Here is a 19,499-nt window from a genome sequence, read left to right as displayed (position 1 = left end):
TGCTAACTCACCTTAAAAGAGAGAGCTAGTTGTGAACTCCCCATCTCCTGACATAAAACCAGAGGGTGGCTGGCTGAGACAGAACTGGGATCTTTTACAGCTGTCACAAACTCACTAGTTGTCTAGGCTTTAAACAAAGTCGGCTTTTGTCCGAAACGTCGATTTCGAAGCTCCTTGGATGCTGCCTGAACTGCTGTGCTCTTCCAGCACCACTAATCCAGACTCTATTTAAATCAGAGTAGTCACTTTTCAAGTGATGAAGGGCTTATGCCCGAAACATCGATTCTCCTGCTTCTTGGATGCTGCCTGACCTGCTGTCCTTTTTCAGCACCATACTCTCAACTCCTCCTTACTTTTCAATGGTATGGTTTCATCGTGAACTCGACTCCCAGCCTCAAGCTGAAACCCAATGCGGTCTGGTTTAGAAGGACAATTATGCTGAACTCTTATTTCCCTATTTTTCTAATTTTTTTCCCCCCCTAAGAATTTGTACTCAAGAATTTGTACCTAAGATGGTACTGTAAGTGGCGACTTGTAAACTTTTCACTATTCTCATGTGAGTACATGTCACGATAAAGCCAATTCGTGTAATTGTTCAGTTTTCTTCTTGGGATGTAGGATATAGGGTGGACCACATTCTCAAATCTGGGTTCAAGTGAGCTCAAACAGAGAGATTCTGGATTAGTGGTGCTGGAAGAGCACAGCAGTTCAGGCAGCCTCCGAGGAGCAGTAAAATTGACGTTTCAGGCAAAAGCCTTTCATCAGGAATACAGGCAGAGAGCCTGAAGCGTGGAGAGATAAGTGAGAGGAGACACTCAGTTCACCCTCACCCGATCATACACTGATGCAGGACTCTTGTTCCTGAATCCTCTCTAAAAGTGCATGTGTGTAGATGCCAGATGCAGACTGGAAAAGGGTTGTCTGTAATGGCCAAAATTCACATGTGTGTTACTATTATCTGAATGAACTGATATATGCTTCCAAACAAGGCAGAGTGGAAATCTGGAGGGAAACTCACAGGAGTCGAAACTGCTCATCTTCAATGAGTAAGTTGACAGAGGTTGGCCCCAGGAAGGACCGCAGAGAATGATAACAAGCAGCAAATTTTCACAAAGCAGTAAATATTTATTGTGTTATTGCTGTCTGAAACGAGACAATTGCAGAATGACATAGACTTACAGTGACAGAAACTAAAAAAAAACGCAAAAACAATACTGTAATTCCTGAATCTGTAATTTAAAAAAAGGAACTGTTTCTAACTGTTTGGTTGCTGATTTAGCAAACGTATATACAGAAATAATTTCAAAATACTCCAAAAAGACACTCAAAGTTACACAATAAAAAAAGACGTTTATTAATTAGAAAAAAAATGAATAAATACTTTTGTACCTGAATGAATTAAAAAAGAAACCTAATCCATTACGCCTTTAAAAATGTCTAGTCACTAAATGAAAGTTCATGAGTTGCGATTTGATGTAACATCAGAATCTTCCTTGTAATTCTCTTCATCTTCTGCAGCAAGACAGAAAGAAACATAATCAAGGCAAAAAAAAGGTATGGGACCCTGAAGTTCATTCATTTCCCTGATCACATAAAAGCTACCACATCACAGACTTGAAAGTTCTGTAATAAATACACTCTGATCCACAAAGCAAAAACATCAGAAGATTCACCCTCCCCACCTCTCCATGACAATAAAGCTAATTGATTCATTTATTCATCTCTCTACTTTTCTACATTACATGACATTACCACTCTGTACAGCTTTGTGATATCCTTTAAAACGTAGGATTACCTCATTCTATACATTTAACCACTGCCCCATTCTCTCCCTCTACACCACAGCATCCAACGCCCTGTCTTCTGACACTGTTCCATGGTTCATTGGTTATATTAGTTAAGGAGTGTCTGGCCTTGGACTGTGGTATTTTCTTCCTAAACCTCTCCTAGTCTTTCTCATCTCAAAAGGACACATCGAACCTTCATTTATATCTTTGCCCCTGGAATCCTGCTCCCCAGATTTTCTTTCATTGTGTTTAAGTTGCCAGGGGAGTGCAAGTTAGGGAGAAGGCAGGAGATTGGGGTTGAGAAACAGATCAGCCATGATGGAATGGTGGATTTTAACTCATAATTCACATGGAAAGTTCACGCTGGAGTACTGACGCTCATCTACCCAAATTCCTGATCTCAGTCAAGGCTGACTGGGACAAATGTTCCAACCCGATGGGAACACGTAATGGACAGCAGTAAGTTTCTCCATCACTCTCGCTTTCTTTGTGGAGTCACTGGGTAGATGAAGATGGTCAAGTGGTGGCACATTTTTGAGGAAGCAGGTCACAGAGACAGAACTTAGGGCAGCCACCACCCACCAACCGATTTAACTGGGCTGCCACAAGAGGATCTTGGCACCAATCAGTACCATCAGGAATAATCTCCGGCTTTTTGAGCTGAAAACAAAGTTTCTTCAGTACCAGCCTGGCTCAGCTCAAAGGTGGCACTCAGACTCAAACCTGTAGCTTTAGAAACATGGCAAATAGGCACATGTTTCAGCCCTTTGAGCCTTCTCCATCATCCAACAGACTGATCATCCAACTCAGAACCCCATTCCCATATTCTTCCCATACCCATTGATTCCTTTAGCCCTCGGGTGAGGCAATTTCTCTTAAATGCAATCCTAAATGGCTTACCCCAATGCCATGGTTGAAAGTTAAACCTAAGCCACAGTTTAAATAGGATATCTGTGCAAAGGATTGTTCTTTTTGGGCTTTGAGCTGAGCTTTTCTGGGCTGTTGGTCAGTATTAGTCCTTCTAACTTTCCACACACAGCATTTTAATCAGGCTTTACTCCTAATCCTCAGCTCTTCTGTGATCAAAAACAGAGTGAATCTTTACTCATTCCGGTTATGAGGTCACATGACTGATCTGGATATGATGCATCTCATCACAAGAAAATTAATGCATTTTTCTGCAACTCTCCAGTTGGGTAAAGGCACAATCTGATTTGGAATACTGACTGGGAGGTCATAGAGATGTACAGCACAGAAACAGACCTTTCAGTCCAACCCATCCATGCAGACCAGATATCCTAACCTAATATAGTCCCATTTGCCAGCACTTGGCCCATATCCCTCTAAATCCTTCCTATTCATATACCCATCCAGATGCCTTTTAAATGATGTAGTTGTAACAGCCTCTAGCACTTCCTCTCGCAGCTCATCCCATACAAACACCACCCTCTGTGTGAAAAAGTTATCCTTAGGTCCCTTTTAAATCTTTCCCCTCTCACCCTAAACCCATGTCCTTTAGTTTTGGACATCTCAACCCTGTGAAAAGGACATTGGCAATTCACCCTATCCATGCCCCTCATGATTTTACACCTCTGTAAGGTGACCCCTCAGCTCCAGGCAAAAATCGCCCCAGCCTATTCAGCCTCTCCCTATAGAGGTGCTCAATTTAATTGGGTTCTGGGCTCTCATCACCTGGACTGAAATTGTAAATAGGGGTAGATGGGGGCGATGGAGGGAGTTGGGGGAAGCTCTCAGGATTCTCACTGTCAATCTCTACCCAATGAAATAGCCCATGGATAAATGATGGCGGGGAGGGGTGGGGGGTGTGGGCTTGGTGAACAACCAATGCTTTACCCCAGATTCCCAAGTATTTAGCTGACATACTGCAAGGCTGTTAGTAAACAGAATCACATCCCAGGAACGAAGAACAGCCTCAGGAGAGGAAGCCATTTCAACTTTGACAAAGAAATATCTGGCTCCCAAGAGGAAACATCATTATCTTAAATACTATTCATCCAATACTTCTGACACCTCATTCTAGTCCATTAGCTCAGAATGAGGAAATGATACAAACAGACACTCCTGCTGAAAACAGAGATATGTTGGTGAAGTTTATTGTCCTACTCTAGATGAACGCATACCGAATTTCAAAGGCAACAATACTTTATACTACATGAGAAACGGATGCTGACTGATTGGCAATCAATTGGTCAAAGCATTCCACAGGAAATGCACCAGGAAACTACTGGTCCAGTAAAAGGCCTTGACGAGTCAGTGTCTGTTCACCAAACAATCAGCATCTTTCTCTCGTGCGGTATAAACTGTTACTCCCTTTGAAATCTGGCATTCTTGCAGCTCCGCTGATGAAAAAAAGATACGAGGCTTCAGCAGCTTGTCTCTTTTCAGCATAAGACGTGGAAGTAGGCCATTCAGCCTGTCAATTCTGCTGCACCATTCAGTGAGATCATGGCTGATCTGTTAATCCTCAACACCACTCTCCTGCCTTTTCCCCATAAACCTTGATTCCTTTACTGATTAAAAATCTGTCCACCTCCGTCTTGAATGTACTTGATGATCAAGCCTCGGCAGGTCCCTGGGGTAAAGAATTCACAATCTTTTGAGAGAAGAGATTCCTCCTCATCTCTGTAAGATTTACAGTTTACAAAGCTCCATGATGTATAGAATATTTACCAGAAAAAGCCTCCTGTTTGATTCTGGGGCTGATCCTCTCTCCCTCCTCAGTACTGGGTGAGGCATGTTGCTGTGCCACCCGGAGCCCCTCATCAATCAGTGCCAACTGAATCATCTGCTTCGTTTTGCTCTGGCAGGGTCTGAACGTACTGGGAATGTCGGAGGGGCACGGAGATGGCGCGAGACTGGAGTTTGAAGTCATATCCTCAGACGCATCTGTATCAGAAGGACAACTTTAGGAAAATGACAACAGCAGGATTATGCATTCATATTCAACGTATAAACCAGACACCATGTGGCTTTCCTACAACACCAACTTTTCTCTTAATAATGACTTGCCGCTCACATGACACACATAACAATGAATGAGAGTTGGAGGGCTGTATATACAGAGGAACCTCGATTATCCAAATATCAATAATCCGAATTTCAGATTATCCGAAGGAGATCTCAAAGTCCCGATAGAAACATTACATCAAAGAGATGTTTTCAACACCAATTGCATCTTTAACTTACAGTGATTAAAAACGAACTCAGCTTACTGAAATGCTGCTGAGAACAATCCTGGACATCAATGGGAGCCCAGACACCATCTCCAAATGACTGACCTCCCGCCCTCCCGCTCTCTCTCCCCACACCTTCCCTGGAATTCTACAAGGCATACCTTGAACCCGTAACCCCAGATAATCTCTCTAACATTGTCCTGTACAGAGCAAAGGTGGAACTTGTGAAAAAGTTGCAATTAAATGTTGTGTGTGTGTGTGCACGCATTATTTGGAGACTTGCAACCCCCCCCCCCCCGCCAAAGGCAGCAGCAGTTCAATCCCATTGAACTGATGGGTGGGGGGCAGGCTTCAGCAATTGCTGCAGGTCCCTTACACACAAGTATGTGTGTCTGCTCAGAAACAAACCCTGAGACAAAGAGAGAGGGAGCGAGGCAGGCAGGGAGCGGAAAAAGGAAACTTCAGAAAACTCCGAGCCTCAGAGGAGAGGCATTGCATCAATTAACCAGACAGTCAATTATCTGAGCGAGTTAGTGGCCGCCCATCTCGTCCGGATAATCGAGGTTCCTCTGTACACAGATACGTCATGTGTGCTACGTTCATAGGCAGGGATTTGCCCCATTGTCTGCTGATAGGGTCTGTTTCCATGCTGTATGACTGTTCGGTCCAACCAGTCCATGCCGAACATAATCTGAAACTAAACTAGTTCCACTGCCTGCTCCTGGCTTATATCTCTCCAAACCTTTCCTATTAATGTAATTATCCAAATGTTGTTTAAATGTTGTAATTGTACTCACACCCACAACCTCCTCAGGAAGTTCATTCCACACACGAACCACCCTCTGTGTAAGAGATTTCCCCCTCACGTCTTTGTTAAATCTCTCTCCTCTCACCTGAAAGAAATGTGACCCCTAGTCTTGAAATGCCCCATCCTAGGGAAAAGGTAACTGCCATTTACTCTCTATCTATACCATTCATTATTTTATAAACTTGTATCAGGTAACCACTCAACACCTTACGCTCCAGTGAAAAAAGTCCAAGTCTTTCTTTATAACTCAAACATTCCATACCTGGCAACATCCTGGTAAATCTCTTCTGAACCCTCTCCAGTTTATATCCTTTATATCCTTTCTATATTTCTATATTTCTATCCTTTCAATTATATCCTTTCTATAATTGGACAACCAGAATTGGACACAGTATTCCAGATGAGACCTCACTGATGTCCTAGACAATCTCAACATGGCTTCCCAACTCTTATACTCAAAGGATCGAGCAATGAAGGCAAACAGGATACTTCATTTCAAATCGTGTCTCTCGGTAATTGTTGTCAATGCTGGTTTGCTGTTCTCTCTTCCAACGTCAGGGGCAGGGTGATGAGGCAAGTAACAAATCTACCTCAGCCAGAATGGGAATCGAACACACACTGTCGCTTTTACTCTGAATTACACAGAAATCATTGAAGATCGAGCTCTGCAGACCTCTGGTTTCAGCGAACGCTGGAGTAGTGTGTGCAGTTCTATTTACCACATTATAGGAAGGATGGGATTGCACTGGAGCGGGTGCAGAGAGTATTCACCAGGTTGTTGTCTGGGATGGAGCATCTTAGATACAAAGAGTCTGGATAAGCTCTGGTTGCTTCCTTTGGAGCAGAGAAGGTTGAGGGGAGACCAGACTGAGGTGGTTAAGATTAAGAGGGGCGCGGACAGGGGGAACAGAGAACAGTAGTTCCCCTTCGTGAAAAGGTGGCATGATTTTAAGGTGAACAAGGGGACATGATTTTAAGGTGAAAGGCAGAAGGTTTACAGGGGATTGAAGAGGAACATTGGCACCGAAAGGGTGATCAGGATCTGGAAAGCAGCGGCTGGGAGGTTGGTCAAGGCAGGAAACCTCACAACCTTTAAAAAGAACTTGGAGATCACTTGAAGTATCCTGACATTCATGACTATAGGCCTTGTGCTGGAAGATGGGACTATTGTAGATTTAATAACTTTGACAGTGTAGACTCGGTGGGTGAAAAGGCCTCTTCTGTAATATATAATTTATAGTATAGTAGTTCCCTTTGAGGGGAACCATTTATTTTCCCACAAGAAGACATCAATTCAGGCAAGATTCTTATTTAACAGACATTTAAGATCTCATATCCCTGCGGCTCCTTGTTCTTCTGATACCATATCTTGGCCTTAAAACAACCGGACCCTGCATTCTCCCTGGATTTCTCACACTCTCTACAAAATCCCATAATTCTACTGGAGGCAAAAGTATCCCAGGCTCGAAGTATAAGGTTAAAAATCACACAACACCAACAGGTTTATTTGGAAGCACTAGCTTTTGGAGCGCAGCTCCTTCATCAAGTGGTTGATGCACCACAATCTGGTGTTGTGTGATTGTTAACTTTGTACACTCCAGTCCAACACCGGCAACTCCAAGTCATGTTGAAGTATAAGGTCCTGCCAGAGGCGACCAGAAGATTGTCAGCTGATTTAACTGTAATTGGCAGAAGAACGAGAAGGAAAGCTAAATGAGATTCAATCTGTCCCTCACTGGCCTTTTGCCCTCATTCAGCCAGACAGGATTCATCAGTTCTCAGCAAAACCAGTAGGTGAGACAAGAGCACAGTGGGAGGAATTTAAGGCCCTTCCTCTGTAGAGAGTTTTAGGGTGGGTGGGGTATTTACTGAGAGAGGTGGTGGGTGGGCACCTCACCACCTTCACACCTCTGCCTGATCAAATCTAGTGGCCCACATCATCTCAGTGGTGTAACCCAGTGGGCGCACAGCCACACTGTGAGCACAACAAGCACACCCATGAAGGATAGCTGGTGGGTTCCTTTTCTTTTATTTGTCCAGAGGACAAGTCAAGAGCGTGATGAAACACTCCCTACTTGCCTGGATGGGTGCAACTCCAACAACACTCAAGAAGCTTGACTCAAGACAAAATCAGCCTACTTGATAGGCACTACATCCACAAACATCCACTCCCTCCACCACTGCTGACACTCAGTACCAGCACTGTGTACCATCTCCAAGATACATTGCAGAAATTCACCAAAAGATTCTCAGACAGCACCTTCCAAACCCATGACCACTTCCAGCTAGAAGTACAAAGGCAGCAGATACATGGAAACACCACCACCTTCAAGCTCCCCTCCAAGCTACTCACCATCCTAACCTGGAAATGTATCACCATTCCTTCACTGTCGCTAGGTCAAATTCCTGGAATTTCCTCCCTAAGGGCATTGTGGGTCAACCCTTAGCACATGGACTGTAATAGTTCAAGAATTAGGCAGATCACCACAACCTTTTCAAAGAGCAGCTAGGGGTGAACAATAAATGAGTGAATAAAAACAAGGATGAGGGTATTATTGGCTGGGTCAGCATTCACTGCCAGTCCCTAGCTGCCCTTGAGAAGATGGTGATATGTTCCCTTCTTGAACTGCTGCAGTCTGTTAGGTGGATTTAGACCCACAATGCTGCAAGAGAGCAAGTTCCAGAATTTTGACCCTGGGGCTGTTTGTTCAAAGGCACTTACCGCTAGATCATGGCAATGTAGTACTGAGAAGGGTGTCACCGAGAGGCAACCCATGCTCTTGTTTCTGAGACTCCAACTCAGGAGCACCTACAACCTGACATCATCACTCAGCTCAGGCCTGGGATCCAGCAGTGACTCTTGGTCCTGTGTGGATACTGGGTGGACAGACACAGAACCCATTACCAGTATGGCTTTCAGCTCCTGACTGCTGGGAGCTCTTGGGGGCTGCAATTTCAACTCCCACGGTCCTCCGTCACAGAGAATACCCATTGTTGGCCACTTGGGTGCCTGTATGATTATCCTTCTCCAAAAGAGTAACCCTCAATCACCTCCACTAATGATCATCCAATCGGCGGCCACGTAGGTGGAAGGGGATTGACAGGTTGCTCAGCACTTAAACTTTTAATCACACACAACCTGACCTTGACTAACAAGTAGCAAGTCATGGGGATCAAGTAGAGACGAAGGAGGGGCAAAAGCCACTGAGGTCAATAGTGGGACAGACCCTGGCCAGTAGGTGAGTTCCCTAATTTCCAGCCATTCACCTGAAAGCTAACATCGTGTGTTATTGAGTGCACAAGTGCAGAGAGCCCCAAACACTGTTCATTGCAAACTCCAGCAACACTCGTTCATCCAAGCACACTGATTTTCCTAAAAGGAGATGAGGTTGCAAGTATGTGAACTCAAATAGGAAAAGTTTAGAGAGATATGGGCCAAATGCAGGAAAGTAGAACTAGTTTCGTTTGGGAGACTTGGTTTGCCTCGCAGAGTTTTGTCCAAATGCTGAGCTCCAACACTCACAGGGGTTAATCTGATGGAGTCACACAGTGTGGAAACAGACCCTTCGGTCCAACTCATCCATGCCGACCAAGTTTCTCAAACTAAACGAGTCCCATTTTCCTGCTTTTGGCCCTTTGTCTCTAAACCTTTCCAATTCATGAACTTATCCAAATGACTTTTAAATGTTGTAACTGCATCTGCACCCACCACTTCCTCTGGACGTTCATTCCACACACGAACCACCCTCCGGGTGAAAAAGTGGTCCCCTCGGGTCCCTTTTAAATCTTTCTCCTCTCACCTTAAAAATGTGCCCCTAGTTTTGAACTCACTCATCCTACGCAAAATATCTTTGCTATCCACCTTATCTGTGCTGCTCATGATTTTATAAACCTCTACAAGGTCACCCCTCAACTCCTATGCTCCAGTGAAAAGTCCCAGTCTATCCAGGTATAACTCAAACCCTCCATTCCAATCAACATCCTGGTCAATAGTTTCTCCACTTTAATAATATCCTTCCTATAACATGAATGAATGCACACTCCCAGGCACAGATTCGCCAACCATTGAGCACCTGGAGGCTGCCTCTGTGGCAATTTTATGTCCATTAAGAATCTGGGGAACTAACCTGGATTATTCCATGCCTACGGGCATCAGGAATGGTAAAATAAAACACTTGGATTGATTACTCACTGGTTAGTCACCTGCAAAGGCATCTTTGGATTAGCCAAACTCCATCAGACTTTCAAAACTGTGCTACTTGAAAACAGGATACAAAAGGGGCAGGGGCCCAAAGTTAACACCCCTTCCTAAACACTAATTATTAGAGAGAACATCCATCATCACAAATATCAGTTGACTGAGGGTGAATTTCTGGGAAAGATTAAAAACTAGCAGGATCATGCCAAGTTGGCAGGTTTGCTTTGCTAACATACCTGTGAGGCACCTTGCAGCATTTTACTCTGTCAAAGGCATTACATAGGTGCAACCTATTGTTGTACACCTCCTGTCAATCAAATCATGAAGGTGTGAGGGGGGAGCCACAACATACAGCACCTAGCTGCGGACAGAGAGGGGGAGAGGGATATAGAGAGAGAGAGAGAGAGCAGTGGGTCCAATTATTGAGCAGCTGGAAGGCAGGACGTTTGAGAACTTTGCCTGTCAATGTAAACACTAGCAATCAGTGTTGGTAGAATTGGGAGGATGCAAGACCTCCTCACCACCAGGTGGCAGAATGCCAGGTGCAAGGGTGCAGTCCTCAGTTTTCTCACTTCCCTCCTCACTGTCTGAAGCATGGGGTCCATGTGACTTCATTTCTGAAACATTGAGAATTGGATTAATCCAATCTCGGTGCTCCCCCATTTCAACCAAGACAATACACATGCTTTTTGATCCGAGTAAGCCAAAAACAAAACCAATTTTCTTACACAATAAAGATTCTATTTTCCTCACTGTTTTATTAAACTATCAGCTGCCACTATCACAAGGTTCCATTGTCATTTAGCTTTCTTAGCAACACCCTTACTCCATACCAGAGTAACGTGCAGAGGTTACCTCAATACCACCTCCCCCGGTCTAGGAACTGACTCATTAATGTTTAAGGGTAATGCTGGAAAAGCATAGCTGGTCAAGCAGCTCATTCCTGATGAGGGGCTTATGCCCAAAACATCGATTCTCCTGCTCCTCGGATGCTGCCTGACCAGCTTTGCTTTTCCAGCACCACACTCTCAACTCTGATCTCAAGTACCTGCAGTCCTCACTTTCTCCTCATTAATGTTTAATTCAAGCTTCATTTCAAACGCAGAGTCTACTGTAGCAATGCAGTACTGAAGGAAGGCTGCAACATCAGAGCTGCTGCCTCTCAGTGCTGACAATAAACCACAGCAGAACTTCAGGAGAGTCAGGGGGCAGAGACGAGTGCAGTGGCTGTCACAGAGGAGAAGGTGCGAGAGAAGCTGGAAGGTTTGAAGCTGGAAAATCAGCCAAACCTTAGAGTTCTGGAGGAGAAAGCTGAGGAGATTGTACACACATTAGTGGTTATGTTTCAAGAATCACTGGAGTCAGGGTGGGTACCAGAGGACTGGAAAATGGCTAATATAACATCCCTATTTAAGAAAGGAGGGAAGGAGAAGGTGGGAAGTTATAGCCCTATTAGCCTGACCTCAGTCGTTGGTAAGACTTTAGAGTCCATTATTAAGGATGAGATTACGAAGTACTTGGAAGTGCATGGTAAAATAGGGCTGAGTCAGAACAGCTTCATCAAGGGGAGGTCATGCCTGACAAATGTGTTAGAATTCTTTGAGAAGGCAATGAGCAAATAAGACAAAGGACAGGAGTGGATGTGATCATTTTGGATTTCTAGAAGTCCTTTAACAATGCCGCACAGGAGGCTGCTACACAAGATAAGTCCCATGGTGTTAGGGGCAAGATACTGGCATGGATTGGGGATTGGCAGAAGGCAGCGAGTGGGGTTAAAGGGGTCTTTTTCAGCTAGAGACTGCAGGAGTCCATGTTGGGACCACAACTATTCATTTATACATTAATAGTCTGGACGAAGGAAGTGAGGGCATGATTGCTAAAATTGCAGATGACCTAAAGATGGGTGGATGGACAGGTAGTGTTGAGGAGGTGGGGAGGCTGCAGAAGGACTTGGACAGGCTAGGAGAGTAGGCAAAGAAGTGGCAGATGGAATACAATGTGGGAAAGTGGGAAATTGTGAGGTAGGAAGAATACAGGTATAGATATTTTTGAAATGGGAAGAGCTTCAGGAATCTGAAGCACAGAGGTATTTGGGAGTTCTAGTTCAGGATTCTCTTAAGGTTAACATGCAGGTTCACTTGGCAGTTAGGAAGGCAAATTCAATGTTAGCATTCATTTCATGAGGGCTAGAATGCAATAGCAGTGATTTACTGCTGAGGCTGTATAATGCTGTGGTTAGACCGCCTTCAGAATGTTGTGAGCAGTTCTTGTATCTATGGAAGGATGTGCTGACACTGGAGGGGGTCCAAAGGAGGTTTACAAGAACGATCCTGGGAATGAAGGGCTTGTCATATAAGGAGCGGTTGAGGACTCTTGGTGTGTACCTGACGGAGTTTAGAAGGATGAGTGGGATCTGACTGAAACTTACAGAACACTGAGACCTGGATAGAATGGCTGTGGAGAAGATGTTTCCACCGGTAGGAGAGACTAGGACCCGAGGGTCCAGCCTCAGAGTGAAGGGATAACCCTTAAGAACTGAGAGGAGGAGGAATTTCTTCAGCCAGAGGGTGGGGAATCTGTGAAACCCATGGCCACAGTCAGTTATTGAAGCCAAGTCACTGTGTGTCTTTAAGAGTGAGAGATAGGTAGGTTCTTGATTAGTAAGGGGATAAAGGGTTGCAGGGAGAAAGTAGGAGAATGAGGTTGAGAAACATATTGGCTATGATCGAATGGCGGAGCAGACTCAATGGGCCAAATGGCCTAATCTGCTCTGATATCTTATGGTCTAAACCAAAGTTATAACTCACATTTTGCTATGATTCCAATAAATTATTCCACTGCATTTTTCAAAGAGAAACCAGAGAGTTCTTCTGGTCAAAGCTGGTCTTTCAATTAGCATAATTAAAAAACAGATTATCAAGTCACTCGATAATTGCTGCCTCTGGGATCTTGCTTTGCAGAATTTGGCGGCGGATTACACCACTGGATACACCCTGTAGACTTTGAAAGGCTTCACATAAACTGAGGGTGCCACCTTATCTGAAAAGCGTCTGCAGTCAAATAGCTGGCTCTGTGTGACACAATGCAGGCCATGAACCTGTTTCTTGTTAAACTGTGGCAGAGCCCTCCCAGCTCAAAGGCGGCTTCATCAGGAATATTCTGCTGCAGAGTCCGCAGGGCAGTACTGAGGAAGGAAAACCTACCATCGCCACTTCCTTCTGACATCCCGCCATCCTCCTCTTCCACGGGCTGCATCCCGAGCAGGGACAGGCTACGAGCCTTGGCCGAGAAATATTTATCGCTACGTTTCTGCTTCTTGATGAGGTCGTTTTGCTCCTGCATCAGCGAGAGCTGTTCTGTGGTGACCTTCTCCAGTTCTAGCTGCGAGGTTCCAAAGGAGAGAGAGAGAGACACACACAGGGGTGAGGAAAAACAAAACTAATTAGGCTAAAGGCCAGAGGAAATAAAAATACAGAAATGAGACTGAATTGCAGAGTATAGGCGCTGCATTGTCATGGGGAATTATTATAGGTACAAACAGCTTGTTGCTGTCACCTACTCTCCATAAAGCCAGTCGATGAAGGGTACAACTGGAGCCAATCTTCAAGCATGCCTATAATTCTGGAAAGAGGGATATTTGGTTGAAATATTTCATCTTGCACTTCTCTGGACAGTGGGAAAAATACCAAACTTCAAATGATCACAACAAGTTATACTACCAGAGAAAACCCAGCATTGATTGGTTGGCAAGTCAACTCCTATTGTTCTCTAAGAGAAAAAGCAACAGGCTCCCCAAGTCCCTAGGTATTTCCAAAAAACGGTGCAAGTTTTAAACATATTTACTTTTGTTGCAGAGAACGGGTCCCTGCATATATGCTGTTTGTAACGTGGGTAAATGAGCCATGTTATGAGTGCAAGCGATTATCTTAAACTGGCTTCCAGTGTGACTATTAGTGCTCTCAGAAGTGCTGCCCAATCACAGAATCACATCTAACAGCAGACCTGTCCTTTAACCACCGCAAGAGAATACATGTAAGACTGGTCCCAATAAGGTTCTGTGGCACAAGCTAAGTATTTGACATTGCAAGATCGCAGAATGAAAGGTCACCTGTAATTCATGGACCTCAGCCACATTGTGACTAAGCTCCTCCTGGATAATCCTGGATTTTAGGGTTTCCTGTTTCTGGTAAATACCAGCCAGTATGGCCTGAATCTCCAGCAATCGTTCCTATGAGAGAGAAACAAAACACATGAACTCCCCTTGGCAGGATGTAGGCCGAACTCCGTCAGAGTACTGCCAATCTATCAGTCGGTGCTGTGGCTGTCCCGGTACGTGTTAACAAAGGAAGGCATGTCATAACATGAACAACTTTCTCAGATATGAATCAGCATCCTCACCAACAGACCTCCTCTCAAACAACCAATTCCATTTGGAAAAAGTCCCAAAGAAACTGGTTCAATATCCATAAGAACGTTAGGAATAGCCCTCAATCCCTTGAGCCTGTTCTGCCAATCGATAAGATCATGGCTCAACCCTGTAATCCTTGACTCCACGGTCAATCAATAACCTGTCTAACTCAACCTCAAGTATATGTGAGGACCTGCCTCCAGCGCTCCCTGGGGAATTCTAAACACTGATGAGCCTCCGAGTGAAGAGATTCCTCTTCATCTCCATCTTAAATGGGAGACGCCTTATTCTAAAACAACGTCTTCTGGTTATAGATCACTCCTTTAAGGGAAACATCCAGTCCATATCCAAATAGCTGAGCACCCTCAGAATTTTATATTTCTCAATAAGACCACCCCTCATTGCTCTAACCTTCAATCGGCAAAGCCCAACCTGCACAACCTCTCCTCATAATTCAAACCCTTTTCTCCCCAGAGTCAGCTGAGTTAATCTTCTCTGAACTGCCTCTAGGGTAAGCGGTTTCTTCCTGAAGTTAGAAGATCAATGTCCCCTTAAGGGATATGGAACGAAGGCAGGTACACAGCAATACAAAATAACTGTGGATGCTGTTTTCTTTTTAAAGTTCTGTGGGACAGGAACAGGCAGAAACAATGGGTCTGTCATGAGTTCATAAGATATAGGAGCAGCATTAGGCCATTCGGCCCATCAAGTCTGCTCTGCCATTCGATCATGGCTGATGTGTTCCTCACTCCCATTTTCCTGCCTTTTCCCCATATCCCTTCATCAATTCCCAATTAAAAATCTGTCTAACTCCTCCTTAAATTTACTCATTGTCCCAGCATCCACCACACTTTGGGGTAGCAAATTCCACAGATTCACACCCCTTTGGGAGAAGTAGTTGCTCCTAAACTCTGTTTTAAATTTGCTACCCCTAATCCTAAGATTGTCCTGTTTGTGGATATTGGGGAGAAGGTAAAAAAAATTGGCCTGAATGGGGTTGGGGGAACAATAGGGGGGTTGTCCCTGGATGAGATGAAGTTGGTAGGAACGTGGTGTTGGGTCACAAATAAACCACAGAAGTGTCAAATGACAAACAGGCTCAAGGAGCTGAATGGTTTACTCTTATTCCTCTGTAGATCTGAGCAGGCATTGAGATACCAGAGACTATCCTAGATCTACATAAGCCAATCAGAGCCAGGACAGGGGCTTGACAATGGCTCCCCCATCACTGATCGATATGGAGGGGAAGAGGTCATCAAGCTCCCTGCTCCTGATCATCAATTAGTGACATTCCCTGGTAAGGTGTCAGCGTGAGGCTGCGACATTGTGGCACTGTTGCCTTTAGCTGCCTTGATGTTTCACGTGAGGTGCAAAAGGACTGTGCCCAGAGAACTTTAGCCCAAGACCCGAGAGTTGTCTAAATTGGCAAAATCTTGCTGATCGGTAATTCAGATTAAGAGAAAGAGGAAATCAGCACAAAGTGTTTTTTTTTAAATATGAGAAAGCAAGTTATGTAGCTGTAACAGAATTATTAAGATCCTAGAGCACAAAATATAAAGATATAAAGCTAAACCTAGATTGGTCTGCATTGGACCTGATGTGGATGGTGTATGAAGGCCACTTAGAGGGTACGGGAGAGATTATTCAGATGATAGCAGAAATGAGAGGCATGAATTAGAAGGAGAGGTCATTATGACTGGGAAAGTTAACTGGAGACTGAAAGGTGATGTTTAAAATTTTGAGGCAAGCTGGGAAAGATTATTTCCACTGGTCGGCAAAGTGCTCACCCAAGGGCAAAAATTTAAACTTGTTGCTGCATAAGAACCGAAGGATTTGGGGAGTACTGCATTGTCTGATGAGCCAGCACTAAGATGACAGCAAGGCCCCTGTGGATTTAAGGGAAATGAGACTGTACATGGAAGATGTATACCTCACAGTGTACTATTCATATCAACCATCGCTAACCAAACACCATTGAAGCAGATGTACTGGTTAGTTAGTCGTTGACGGAATCCTGCTCATTGGCAAATCAGCCACCAGATTTGACTGTGAAACAGCTGTTGTTTCAGAGGCAGATCACTAGCTGTGAAGAAAACTAGGGGCCATGTGGCAAAGCAGTAATGTTCCTACCTCTGAGCCAGGAGACCTAGGTTCAAGTCCCACCTGGGAGCAGGAGAATTGATGTTTCGAGCATAAGCTGAAGAAGGGCTTATGCCCAAAACGTCGATTATCCTGCTCCTCGGATGCTGCCTGGCCTGCTGTGTTTTTCCAGCACCACATTTTTCAACTCTGGTACTCCAGCATCTGCAGTCCTCACTTTCTCCTCCTTCAAGTCCCACCTGCTCCAGAGGTGTGTAATGACATCTCTGAACAGATTGACTAGGAAAATATCAAACTGTGAATATAAATGGAAGTTACACGCATTGGAAGGTTTGTACATACTAGGGTGGAGTAGGGGGTGTGAACTAAGAAGTGAGCTCCAGCCTTTGAGCTGGGGTATCCCCAGCTGTTAAGAATTCATTCCCTCTGCCCTAAGCAGCTACCCTCATGACCTTTGATCCAAAGATATGTATCATGAGAATACATCCACAGAATATACGCCATTGCAGCTTTCTTTCCCCAGTCGGTGGGTTGTGACTGTTTTAAAGGCACAAATGCAATGCAGCTACACAAACTGAGTGCATGCCAGTCTGGCACAAGAGGGCACTAAAGTCAAGGCTGACCCTCCCTCTACCCAAGATGCTCCAGTAGGGACCACTGGGCAGTTGCTGCAGGATGAATAGTCCCCTCTCACTCCAGCGACTTGCTGGGAACACAACAGCCAGTGAGCCTCACCTGTCTCTTCAGTTTCATCAGTTCCGCTTGCACAGTGCGCGTGTGAACCTCGTCACGCAGGTATTGTCCGTTGGGATCCAGCCTTGGCCTTTTTGGTATCGGTGCATCTGCAAACTTGGATCTAAACAAAATATTGGGAAATTATCCTAATCACCGTGGAAACAGCTGAACAAACCTCACCTTTTTCACTGAAAAGAAAGAGACATGTCGACGAAGCTTTTCACCTCACACTTGTGGGAATGGCAAATTTCACAAATAATCACAACAATTTATACCACAGCATCATCGGGGTTCTGATTCTCAGTAAATCTGCCTTTTCTTGATTCAGAACTATTTGCTCCTGCAACTCTAAGTTGTTGTGATTGCTTGAGATTTGGCATTCTTGCGTTTGTCCTGATCAGCGAAAGAGGGAAAGCTTTGACAATATCCCTTTCCTTTCAGCGTCCATGTTCTGGACCAGCTGGGTGACGGTTTCGACAGTTTCCTGCTCAGGATCCACCAGGATTGCCAACACTGTGTAAGAATATTTTCCAGGAGTTTTCACCTCAGGACCTCCCGCCTCCTCCAAATACATGCCTCCCCCACGGTCCTGGTCCGCCAACCGCACATTCCCAGTCAATCAGAAAGTGAAAGGAAACTTCAGTGTATTAGCAAGCGGATGGCATTGGACCGTCAGCCAAACGGCTGTGATTTCTAAGCTCCAATAATTTTAAAAACAACAACAAATAAGACAGTTCAATAAAGAAAGGACAAATTTTGCTCAACTTTGAGGACTTTTCTCCCACGTTGTTCCATGCAGTCAACCTTACTTCATGGAAACATCATGGTTGGCAATCCCAGAATCCATCTCATCAAGTATTCCGGTCACACAATTAATTTACTGATAGCAGTTAGTCATTTCTAGTAAGCTAAGATAGAGTAATTTATAGGAAGTGGTTTCACCGAGCCGGTGCCCTCTTGATGATTGACATTTGCCAGAAATGGGACGTCCCTTTGTGAACACAGACAGTGACTGGCCTGGCTCAGTATGGTCATCTCCCCCGAGTCAGAATACCATGGGTCCGTCTCCCTCTCCTACTCAAAGACTTGGCCATTCAGTGCAGTGTCGAGGGAGTGCTGCTTTGCCAGAGCTGCTGTCCCTTTGACAAAATGTTACAGCAAAGAAAAAAAAAACAAAGAATGTGAAATAAAAAACCAGACAGTGCTGGAAGTACTCAGCAGATCAGCAGCGTCTGTGGGGAGAGAGATTCTAATGAGAGGCCACTGAGCTGAAACATTAACTCTTCCCCTCTCATTGCAGGTTACTTCAAAATTTATTCATTTGGTGGGTGTTGCTGTTGAGGTCAGCATTTGTTGCTCGTCCCTAATTGCCTCCTGAATCATGTGACCGCTGGATCATATGAGAGGGCAGTTAAGAGTTGTCCACATCACTGGGGTCACACAGAGGTCGGGTAGAGCCATACATCACAGAAATAGACACTTTGGTCAACTCATCCATGCCAACCAAGTTTCCCAAACTAACCTAGTCCCATTTGCCTGCGCTTGGCCCATATCCCTCTAAAACTTTCCTAATCATGTACCTGTCTAAATGTCTTTTAAATGTTATAACTGTACCTGCATCTACCACTTGCTCTGGCAGTTCATTCCACACACGAATCACCCTGTGTGAAAAAAATGACCCTGAAACCCCATTTAAAAGCTTTTGCCTCTCACCTCAAAATTCCCTCTAGATATCACCCCAGGGAAAAGACTTTTGCTATTCACCTTATTATGGTCCTCATGATTTTTTTAAACCATTTTATTAATTAACCTCTGACACTCCAGGAAAAAAGTCAAAACTTATCCAATCTATTTTAACAACTCCAATCCTGCATTCCCGGCAATATCTTGGTAGATCTTTTCTGAACCCTCTCCAGTTGAATAATATCCTTCCTATGAAGATATAGGGCAACCAGAACTGGACACAGTACTCCAGCAAAAGCCTCACCAATGTCCTGTACAACCTGATCATGGTATCCCACCTGCTGTACTCAATGATCTGAGCAATGAGGCCAAGAGTGCTAAACACCTTCTTAACCACCCTGTCTACATGTGCCACAAATTTCAAAGAAATATGTCTCCGAATCCCTTAGTCTCTCTGTTCTACAACACGAGGGCCCTACCATTGACTGTATAAGTCCTGCCCTTATTTGTTTTACCAAATGCAATACCTCGCATTTATCCAAATTAAACTCCAGATGCCACTCCTATTAGCTCAATTGATCAAGAT

At 44.5% G+C, this 19,499-nt stretch overlaps 1 protein-coding gene across 5 annotated transcripts in view; it reads right to left on the bottom strand.

Moving 5' to 3' along the window:
- Positions 1-1,104: 1,104 nt before the first annotated feature.
- Positions 1,105-19,499, bottom strand: part of LOC140465753 (NGFI-A-binding protein 1-like) — a 60,315-nt gene continuing 41,920 nt past the window's right edge. For all 5 annotated transcript variants that reach the window (XM_072561462.1, XM_072561464.1, XM_072561465.1 and 2 more), the window contains 5 exons: positions 17,231-17,351; positions 14,096-14,215; positions 13,191-13,368; positions 4,479-4,694; positions 1,105-1,512 (listed from right to left, as the gene is read on the bottom strand). In XM_072561462.1, the coding sequence (XP_072417563.1) occupies positions 1,457-1,512; positions 4,479-4,694; positions 13,191-13,368; positions 14,096-14,215; positions 17,231-17,351 (691 nt within the window). In that variant the 3' untranslated portion in view covers positions 1,105-1,456. The remainder of the gene's footprint in view (positions 1,513-4,478; positions 4,695-13,190; positions 13,369-14,095; positions 14,216-17,230; positions 17,352-19,499) is intronic.

The sequence above is a fragment of the Chiloscyllium punctatum genome, chromosome 42 (genome assembly GCF_047496795.1).
Source record: "Chiloscyllium punctatum isolate Juve2018m chromosome 42, sChiPun1.3, whole genome shotgun sequence".
Lineage (NCBI taxonomy): Eukaryota > Metazoa > Chordata > Chondrichthyes > Orectolobiformes > Hemiscylliidae > Chiloscyllium > Chiloscyllium punctatum.
Note: the sequence above shows the minus strand (reverse complement) of the source record. Positions and strands in the feature narration are given on the sequence as shown.